This window comes from Amyelois transitella, chromosome 28, assembly GCF_032362555.1.
Source record: "Amyelois transitella isolate CPQ chromosome 28, ilAmyTran1.1, whole genome shotgun sequence".
NCBI classification, from domain to species: domain Eukaryota; kingdom Metazoa; phylum Arthropoda; class Insecta; order Lepidoptera; family Pyralidae; genus Amyelois; species Amyelois transitella.
The window spans coordinates 1,269,708-1,281,192 of NC_083531.1; the positions used below are offsets into that span (position 1 = coordinate 1,269,708).

Here is an 11,485-nt window from a genome sequence, read left to right on the forward strand (position 1 = left end):
GGGCTTCAATGATGCCCAAAATAACTATTCCACGCGGACGGAGTCGCGGACACAGCTAGTACATAATAGAGAGAGAGCACGCAGCTCTGCCGGCGTAAAATGAAAAAATACGTTATATACCGTTTCCGCGGACATTTCGGAAAAATATCTTTTCTTAGAGGACGTCCTTTAATTACAATATATACCTTTCTGCCAAATATTTTTATCGGCCTAGTAGTTTTGGAGATATCGCGATGAGTACTTTAGCGAGTGTTTTTTGATTTTAAATATAATGAAGAAGACTTGCATTTTTGTAAATAAGTGTTAGTTTTATATTTTAGTATAATTTTATCTTTCAGTTTTCTTTAATTTGTTTTATTTAGATTCATTTTAGTTTTATTAAGGTGGTTTAAATATTTTAAACAAGAAGAACATACATACAAACATACATAAAACCACACCTCTTTCCCGGAGGGGTAGGCAGATACTACCTCTTTCCACTTGCCACGATCTCTGCATACTTCCTTCGATTCATCCACATTCATTACTTTCTTCATGCAAGCTCGGCGGTTTCGGGTACTTTTGACCTGACCCTTTACCAGGACGTCCTTATTTTCAAGAAGATATTATTATTTTTTTGTGTGGTGGCAACCCTGAAGAACCATTAATGGACACCTTCGACATGCGACCGCAGCGGTTGTAGCAAGCCATACGCAGAAGCGGTGTGTTCATGAATATAAGTAGGTATATAATATATTTTTAAGTTACCATACTAGCCGTATGGTTTATGGTATTATTATTAGTAGAAATAATTTAATAAGTTTTCATTTCGTTTGATTCATTCACTCAACCAGTGAGATCCTTCAATTGTATAAACATTTTAAAATTAATATATAGCCATGAGAAGAAAAAGAAACATGATATATAAACCATATAAAACCAGGTGGAAAGAGTTTTCAATATTAATTACTCTTTAAATTTATTTATGAATAAAAATGTAGATTTTTGTAAAAAGAATTACCTAAGTATCAAGATATATTTATTTCAGGGTCTAAATTAATTGCCTTTTTTGTATTATTTACGAATCAATTTGAGGCGATAATTAATTTTTTGTTAGTATGATGTTTATAACGACAATAACTTTCGAACCATTGGTTTTTTATGATTTATATTCTGATGTGCCAATAGGATTTTTCAAGTTCCTAGGGTATCAAAATCCAGATGTTTAAGATTCACAATTTTACTAAGCAATAATAGCGGGTGACTCTTAAGCTTATAACTTGAACCACATCCAAAATCGACGAACCAGTCAAGATTCCGTATTTACCTGTTTTTACGTAGATACAATTCAGATTACATACACACGGACAGACGAACAGGAAGGCTTTTTTTATATCAAAAGGTCAAACTTCCATTGATTTTTCGTGATAAACATTTATTTATTTTCAATGTAATACAAATAGTCACGTCTATATCCATTGCGGGGTAGACAGAGCCAGGCGTTGTGATGGAATTAAGATTCAAATAGTGACAGCCTAGTTTGTTAGCCCATCGCCTACAAGAGGAATCCCAATTTTATAAGCCTACCCCTTAGTCGCCTTTTACGATATCCATGGGAAGGATGGAGTGTATTCTTTTTTTTATTGATACCACACGTTATATTTTCAATTTTAAGTGCCTTTTTGTTTTAAATTAATAAATAAATAATTATGACAGATCATAATTGTGTGTATACTGATTTTCATATCAAACGTAGCGTGGTATACTTTAATGGTTGGTACTTGGACTAAAGTAACCTTACACGGTAAAAAGAAGTGGTACATATATTAATAGTCTCCGCCTACCCCTCCGGGTAAAGGCGTGATTTTATGTATGTAGGTAAGCCCTTAATAAAACAAATAAGAAAGTATAAAGCATTTATTATATGTTGATACAAAACGACATTGTGACCTTTATACAATGAATATACATGGTGTTACATCTTAAACTATACAGCATGATCGGTTTTGTTCTTTACATTTTTATATACTAAATTGGCCCTTTTTCCTGCAAAATACTAGTGACGCCGGAAAAAAGAAGACAATGTACAACAGGCTATTTCAAAATGCCTCAATCAATGATATTCATCTTTATTTCATTTATTTATTTACAATTAATGCACATTAAATGTTCAACAAGTGGACTTAATGTCATAGTCATTAAGGCATTCTCTGCCAGTCGAATCTTTGGACCAAACGGAGATGTATGTAGTAATAAAAATATTTTATTATGATACAAACAATAATAATTTTGGTTATAAAGGAACTAAGTTTTAATTTCAAAAACAGAAGTTTGCATTTAACATTCGATGAGTCTTAGTTTATTTCGTTCCTATTACAAAGCGAACTTTAAAAAATATAATTATCTTTTTACAGCCAGGATCAGAAATCCAAGAAGATATCTTAAGGTCCTGCCAATATTTTAGACCTGAAATCATCACAAAGTCAATAATAGCCAAATACGTAATACATATTAGTAGGAAGATGTTTTACGAATACTTCGACTTTGTAACACTACCTATTTATTACTAAATGTTCAATAAATTATCTATCTAACATTTATAATTCAATATAGTGGATAAAACTAATTTTAATGCAAAAAAAATACAGCATTAAAAATTTAAATAAACATGTTTTGTTTCCCGCCAAAAAAGTGCCTTGTATGTAAATGTGACAGCTGTCATCAAAACTGGATTTTTATTTTTCGATGACTATGGCATTTCAAAAACTACTTACATATATAATAGAAAAACTTCTCATTTGGGACATCAGACAGGAAACATATCGTTGATATTTTTCGATACTTCTCAGGCTTTTTCTGATTGGTACAATTATAATTAGAAATTTCCGTTTTTTTTCATAATTGAACTATTTTGATGTAAATGGAAAGAAATTAGAGCTCATTCTAGGTCATATTTCATTCTGATATTTATATAAATTGAGTTGGTTTTACAAGTTCCGCACCTTGCCTCAATCCAGACCACAGACCAAGCACTTTTCGTCTTAACAATTTAGAAAATAAAAATTACTACTACTTACTAGTCATCACAGATACATTAGCAACAGCATGTAATTAACCTTTTATTTCGACTTAATTGTTAGATATTAGATAATGTGACTAAATAAAAACAATTAGGCACTTAGTTAAATAATTAGTTAACGAAGTTCTAATCTGAAATATCCGTCATTATCATTACACATGCAAGCTTGTGGCGACATCACTAACGTCTCACGCCATCAGCCAATCACAGCGAAGAATATGACGCGCTCAGCCAATAGCAGCAGAGTCTAAAACGCGCAAGCAAAGATTTCATGGATCGGAACTTAATACAACCTTCGACTCAAAATCATTGGAGCCGCGATTCTATATATGAAACATAGTCGCGGTATAACACATAGCCTGGCGGAATAATTAGTCTCTTTGGCCACCAAAGAGCCTAAATTAGCGCTCCCGCTACAAGGTCATAACCAGAGATCTGATATTCGGATGCATATTTACCTAAAGTTGGGGTGTTGGGTTAGTATGGAACGTACTTCTGTACCTCAAAAATTCCGGGATTCGGCATTGATACACTGAATGTGACCCTATGGTGAAAGTTGTTCAGTTTGATGGTCTGAATAACCTCGGAAAGTTTTTGTACTGACTAAAAAATCACGCGGAGGAGCCCAGGGTAGGCCTTTGACCATGATCCCGGATTGGGTGTGAATCAGCCTTCTTTTAGTCTAAAATTATTTAACGTCATCGCCTTTTGTTAAGCGTTACCGAGCGCTGATTACGCGCCATTTTGAAGCTACAATCATATAACCACAGAATCATTGCGAACAATATATTTAGCCAAGACTAGCTGTGCCCGCGACTCCGTCCGCTTGTTATAGTTATTTTGGGCATCATTGAAGCCCCCAAGGGTGAATAATTTTCTCCGTGTTTTTCACATTTCCATTATTTCTTCGCTCCTAATAGTTGCAGCGTGATGTTATATAGCCTAAAGCCTTCGTCGATAAATGGTCTATTCAACACAAAAAGATTTTTCAATTCGAACCAGTAGTTCCTGAGATGAGTGCGTTCAAACAAACTTTTCAGCTTTATAATATTAGTATAGATAATCAACTGAAGAGATCAAAAAATACCGGTATTATAAGCTTATATATCTAAATAACATATTGGCTATAACTATCACTCGGCTTCACTTAGTATGTACCTATATAAATTATTCGTTTATACCATAGAAATCGTAATAATATAAGACAATAGAAATGCCTTACAGTACATGAAACTATTGTAATTATGTGGTTTATTTATTTGCCGTGTGGTTCCCGGCACCAATAAAAGAAAGAATAGGACCACTCCATCTCGTTCCCATGGATGTCGTAAAAGGCGACTAAGGGATAGGCTTATAAATTTGGTATTCTTTTAGGCGATGGGCTAGCAACCTGTCACTATCGAATCTCAATTCTATCATTAAGTCAAACAGCTTGTACATAGCTTTTTCAGTATTTTCGAAACTGTTGGTTCTGTCTGCTCCGCAAGAGATACAGACGCGATTATATGTATGTAAGAACTGATGAATCTGATTGACGGTTATGACACTACAAAGTTTTTATATCCATCGCCTAAAAGGAGAATCCCACATTTATTAGCCTTTTCCTTGGTGCACTTTTACGATATACACGGGAGGAGATTCGGGTGGTACACAGACACTATGATTTCTTTTTGCTACCAGTCTAGCATTGAATTTTTCAAGTACTTTGCCGCTTCTATAGTCTAATATAATTCGAAATTCTATGGTTGAATGTTACGAATGTATCAACAAGAGCAAAATGATTTCTCCTTTCCTTTTTCTAACTTCAGTAATTGCTCTCTGTGTTCTTCAACGTTTCTCATCATTTTTAAATCGGCCGCGCAGTCATCCACAATTTTTTGGAAGAGTTCATCTGTAGAAAAAATATACTGTTATACATACATAAATAAAATCACGCCTCTTTCCCGGAGGGGTAGACAGAGACTACCTCTTTCCACTTGCCACGATCTCTGCATACTTCCTTCCTTCATCCACATTCATAACTCTCTTCACGCATAGGTATACTGTTATGTAACATAATTTTATCATCATAAAAATAAATGCTATTTTAAAAATTACTTATATACAAAAAACAAATTGTTGACAAAGCACCATATTTATTGATATACTTTTTACCTCCGGCTAGACCCACGTCAATTTAGCGCCTTCTACAAAAAGCGACAAATTTAACACCACCTACAAAAAGCGACAAATTTAGCGCCACACACAAAAGAAGGTTTATCGCAAATCCCACGGGAACTATAATTTATAACGGAATGAAATGTTTACTCCTTCTCCAGGCTTTAATTACATATACGTGATATTGCATACATACATATATATATGGTCACGTCTATATCCCTTGTGGGGTAGACAGAGCCAACAGTCTTGAAAACACACGATAGGCCACGTTCAGCTATTTGGCTTAATGATAGAATTGACATTCAAATAGTGACAGGTTGCTTGCCCATCTTCTACAAAAATAATCCCAAGTTTGTAAGCATATCCCTTAGTCGCCATTTACGACATTCATGGCAAAGAGATGGAGTGGTCCTATTCTTTTTTGTATTGGTGCCGGGTACCACACGGCACTGCCGGGAACCACACGACACTAAAATGATTCTAATTAATAATTAAAAAAAAACCTATATACTGTACTACAAACAGGGTTTTGGAGGTCACACATTTGTGATTAAAGTAATTACATAAACCACTACTGTATCGTATCGGGTCATAAAGTCAGAATTTTCTACATACATACATACATAAAATCACGCCTCTTTCCCGGAGGGGTAGGCAGTGACTACCTCTTTCCACTTGCCACGATCTCTGCACAGGTACTTCCTTCGCTTCATCCACATTCATAACTCTCTTCATGCAAGCTCGGCGGTTTCGGGCACTCTTGACCTGACCCTTTGCCAGGACGTCCTTAATTTGATCAAACAAGATACGTTAGTCTAGTTATACTTACCAACATTATCACCAGTCTTACTGGAAGTAAGAAAGTGACCGTTCAGACCCTGGGAGTATGTTGCCACCGTCTCCTCCGGCACCTCCCTGGACACCATGCCAGCGTCCAGGAGGTCCTTTTTGGTACCGCAGAGGTAGACTTTGCAGTCCTGGAAAAACGTAATGTGATGATGAAGAAAATGACGCGAAAAAAATGTGTTAATATTCATCTAACTTCTATGGCATTGTAGATGACTTGTATGTGGTTACTGAAAAATACTAACGTCTACATCCCTTGCGGGGTAGACAGAGCTAACAGTCTTGAAAAGACCGAAGGGCCACGTTCAGCGGTATGGATCAGTGATGGAATTAAGATACAAATAGTGACAGGTTGCTAGCCCATCGCCTACAAAGAGAATCCAAAGTTTATAAGCCATAGTCGCCTTTAACGACATCCATGGGAGAGAGATGGAGGCCGTTGTGATGTGACGGAAGCTACATCATTGCCAAAAAGTAGAATCACAAGCCTTTCCCTTAATCGACTTTTACAAATGCGGCAATGATGACGAGTTGGTACTTTAGAAAGAGAGGGTACTCCCGCGTTACTGTGTAAGAAAGAGATGGCTATACCTACCTCTTCAACAACCCGCAACTCTTGTAGCCAATGCCGCAGTCTCGCCCAGGACTTGAGAGAGGATGGCTCATAGCATATTATAGCTGCGTGCGCGCCTCGGTAGTACGTCTTGGTCATTGCTTCATATCTGAAGAGGAGAGATGGGTTTTAGAAATCAATTTAAAAACAAATCTCTACAACTACATTATGTAAAGATGGAAAGATGTAGTCCCTGTCTACCCCGCCAGGTAAAGGATTTTATGGTCCCGGCCAGGGCATGATGAGAAATGAACTTCCACTGATTAGCCTGGGTCTTGGATGTAATATATAACATACAAAGCCAACAATATCCCGCCTGGATCTTGGATGTAATATATGTATGTATAACAATATACACAACAATCTTATCGAAACCAACAATCTTGAAAAGACTGATAGGCCACATTCAGCTGTTTGGCTTGATGACAGAATGAAAAAAATGAAAAAAAAGATTTATTTTCCACAACATACCAATATATAAAATTAAATTTATATTGGGAGGTGGACTGGAGCCTAAACTAGGTTAGACCTGTATTTCAGGCCTCCAGGTCACCCACCCGTGGCAAGAGAGGTTTACATAATATATAATATATTGTGTTCGAGGTTTACAAAATGTGAATGCAAGTGAAGAATTGCGATTCAAATAGTGACAGGTTGCTAGCCCATCACATAAAATAAGAATCCCTAGTTTATAATCCTATCCCTTAGTTACATTTTACGGCATCCATTAAAAAGATAAGGAGTGGTCCTATTCTCTTTTTTTTATTTGTGCCAAGGACCAAACGGCACTCAATACATTATTTTTATTTATATATGTATGTACATTCCTTGGCATTGTACCTTTCACTGCCAGCAGTGTCCCAGATACCAACATTGAAGTCTTGTCCATTCGAGTGCATTCTTTTGGCACAGAAGGCTGCACCGATTGTCTGAAAAGTTGAAAAAAAAAAATGTTTAACCTTAAATCATATGAAAAATACATTAAAAAAAATAGTGAAAGCTTCCATGCTGATCTGTAGCAAAGAAAAAAAAATTGTAAAACTTAATCATACATACATAAAATCACGCCTCTTTCCTCTTTCTAATTAAAAAATAATCAAGGCTAATAAACTTGGGATTCTCCTTGTAGGCGATGTGCTAGCAACCTGTCACTATTTGAATCTCAATTCCATTATTAAGCCACACAGCTGTCCGTACCCTCTTTTCAAGACTGTTGGCTCTGTAAAGGGATAGACACATGATTGTTTGTTATACATTTAGTAATTTTTATAATTGTTTAATAATCCAGAGAGAGTCAGTGGTCAAATTGGTAAAGTGCCCGGTTAAAATGTGTGATGCGGAGAAAGGAACAGGTTTGAATCCCACTTTGGCCATATACCAATGACAATTTATACCAAGTTATGTGCATTAGGTTAAATACAAATGCTCTCACTGTAAGGGATAGCTTCATGAGGAAACCTGCACATTCAGGCAACTGGATGTGTAACCAAAGATCAATCTAACATGGGTTAGGATTACCTCCAAAGGTAGCGGAGATTAGATGGGAGTTGCTCCATGTTAAACCTGACTCTTCCAATCGTGAGTGGTGAGGATGCAACCAAGACTAAAGCCAGGAGGAAGAAGATTATTATTTAACTAGCTGTGCCCGCAACTTAGTCCATGTGGAATAGTTATTTTGGGCATCATTGAAGCCCTCAAGGATGAATAATTTTTATTTCACCTTTTTCATTATTTCTTCTCTCTTGATTGTAACAGCGTGATGTTATATAGCCTAAAGCCTTTCATGATAAATGGCCTATGCAACACAAAAAGAATTTTTCAATTCGAACCAGTAGCTCCTGAGATTAGCGAGTTCAAACAAAGAAACAAACTCTTCAGCTGTATAATATTAGTATAGATAATATACAGAGTGTCGGTGGCTGCACAGGTATGTTTCGCCAAACCATGATGCCTTCAAAATGTCATGAAAGGTGCACAGACTGGCACACTAGGTACCCTCAGGTCTAAACTTGGGAGAGTGTGGTCCCATACTATCAGTTAACAAGATTTCTCCTTTGAAGACAAAAAAAGAACCCAAAAAAATGTCCCTAACAGTACAGATTGCAATCCCACTTTTCCTTGCACCAATCACTCTTCTAAACTAAATTTAGTGTGAATAGATGTCCGAAAACTTTTGTATTATCAACTAAAGAAATATTCATGAAATGCAGTTTTTACCATAACCTAACATGGGTTAGGTTCCCCTGCAAAGGTTACAGAAGTTAGACAAGTGTTGCTTTGTTTTGTAACTTAGACAAAGAAGACTTGGCAAGAACTAAAAGATGGTTCACTGAAATTCCCACGAGAGCGAAGAATAATCCAGATTTACGAGGGCGAGGCCGCTTTTAATAAAAAACCTATTATAATCTAGAAACTAACTGATATAATCCAACTTACATTTTGATATGGTGTATTCGAATTAAAGTGACAGTTTACGAATCTAATCACTAAACTTGTCTTTCCCACATGCTCGCTACCTAAAAGAACCACTTTGAAATCACAGCGACTCATTTTCTATTAATTTCTGTAATTATATTACGGGATGATTACAAAATTAAAATTAAAACGACGAAATGATACATTATACGTATTAACATTAAATCGCAGTTGCGGAAATCATAGGCAAGTAGTTAATTATGCTTTGTTTGTAATCAAACAATGAAATAAATAATCATGTTTTTTCAATCAAATCAAAGCAGTTTGCTGTTTTTGTTTTCGTGATTTGACAGAAATATTTTGACATGTCAATGTCATGTGATTGCTTCGTTTGAAAACCAACAAATAATAACTATAATGCCTACAGCGCCAAAACATGCAGCTTTCCTGGCACGAACATTAAAAAGGCAAATTATTTATTTTCTACCTGTTATTTCCTTCTAGATTTTGCTGAGGTTAACCATATGTAGAGTCAGAGAGAAAAAGATAACACACAACGCCTTAGCAACGTGTGGGCTGGTTTGCAAAATAAATGCGCACAGTAAAGTGCGTTTTCAGAACGAAAATAGTAACGTCATTTTTGTTTTAAATCAGAAATAGTTTATGCAAAAGAATCAGTACCTACCATTCTTCGACTTGAACCTTCACATGCTGGCCATGAGTCCATGGCCATGACAGTCTCTTTTCCGACTTCAAAGAGGGAGGAGGTTCTCAATCTATGTTATCAACATCAAAGGTGAGAATATGAATTGCGACGCTAAGGCCCACATATCGACGACGGTTAGCGTCACATTATGTAAATGGTGTCATTCATTTAAGATCCTAGAATGGTACTAGTAAAATAACATTATAAAACATCTGTCCATAAAATAAAAAATACCCAGCAAGGGAGCGTCACTAGCAAGATTTGAGGAAAATGCTACGTAAATTTGTAAAACATTCTTAGGCGCCAAAATTATTGTCATTCATTCTTAAATCGATTAACTATGGGCTAGGTTTAATCATATATCTACTTCAGCTTCTTATCTATGCTCGTTGTAGTATTGATTTTTACTACAATAGGTCAGAACGGCGATCAATATTATCTACTTAGGTAAGTATGTACTAAGGTTTATGCTAGGTAAGTTTAAAATCACAAGGAATATGCCGTGTGGGTCTCGGCACTATAAAATAGGACCACTCCATATCTTTATAATGGATTTCGTTAAAGGCGTCTCTCTTTCATTGACTAACATTAGATTCTTCTTCAATTTAATGAGCTAGCAATCTGTCACAATTTCTGAATCTCGTTTAATTATATATTTCGTAAGAGACGACTAAGGAGACAAGCATTTTCACTTGATTGAAATTTGATTTAGCAAGAGGTTAACTGTGAGTTATCGAGTTGGTTATAACCTATACATGAAGAATCACTGGTTTAAAGGTACCGAAGTCTCCGTTGTTTACCTTTTATATTATGCGCGGGAAGAAAAGGAACTTTCACATAGGTACTATTCTCAATAATGCCATTTACCGTTTATATATTAAATATTGCGCCTTTTACGACATTTCTGAGAAAGAGATTTATTAATAATTACAAGATTAGACCAATGCATCTTTTATGTGGATGTAGAAAGCGACTGAAGGACAAATTGTGTTGGTAAACAGTAAAACTTTTTTAAACTTTTATACTTAGATACGGCATGTACCTACCTACAGCATTACTAACATACGTTTCATTACCGTTCCCGCAGGAATTTCGGGAAAACCTTTCTCAGTCCACCCTTGGTCTGTGCGTTGATATGACAGTCATTTAGAATTCAAACCTAAGAAAATAGAAAATTAGCACTAATTACTTAATTTAAACATAAATACTGTATTAATTACAACCGTAATTATTATTATACATAGTAAGTACCTAAGTAGTACGTCTATGTTAAATAGGCATTATAAAATGAGTTTGTAATATTTTTGGTTGACGATAATTTCGCATTTCAACTAAAAAGGGTGTACGTAGGTAAGTAAGTTATTCTCACTCCGAAAAAAAAATTCTGGTGCGATAAAAACTACAGTGAAACTTCGGACCAATGTTAGGTAGGATATTTATTTAACTGCAATTTTTTAATCACACCTATTTTGATTAAAAAAAAGATCTAATAAAAACAATACTTATTAAAATTTAGTTTGCAAGATAATATGAGAAATAGTAATATTGTGACGATATTGCTATTTATCTGCGATAATCCAAATAAATGTCTTCGGCTACTTAGATATTACAGTAAAAAGTTACACAAAAAATAATAATATTCGGGTCGACAAACAAACATGCGAGGTGAAGTCACACAAAAGACTTC

The 11,485-nt window shown here is 35.5% G+C and overlaps 1 protein-coding gene across 1 annotated transcript; it reads right to left on the minus strand.

Moving 5' to 3' along the window:
- Positions 1-1,882: 1,882 nt before the first annotated feature.
- On the minus strand, positions 1,883-9,441 carry LOC106133718 (ras-related protein Rab-24). The gene is made up of 5 exons (XM_013333531.2): positions 9,114-9,441; positions 7,518-7,606; positions 6,660-6,786; positions 6,048-6,195; positions 1,883-4,949 (listed from the first exon to the last, which is right to left on the minus strand). Exons 1-5 carry the CDS (start codon positions 9,225-9,227, stop codon positions 4,822-4,824), a joined length of 606 nt encoding a protein of 201 aa, XP_013188985.1. The 5' UTR covers positions 9,228-9,441; the 3' UTR covers positions 1,883-4,821.
- Between the last annotated feature and the right edge of the window lie 2,044 nt (positions 9,442-11,485).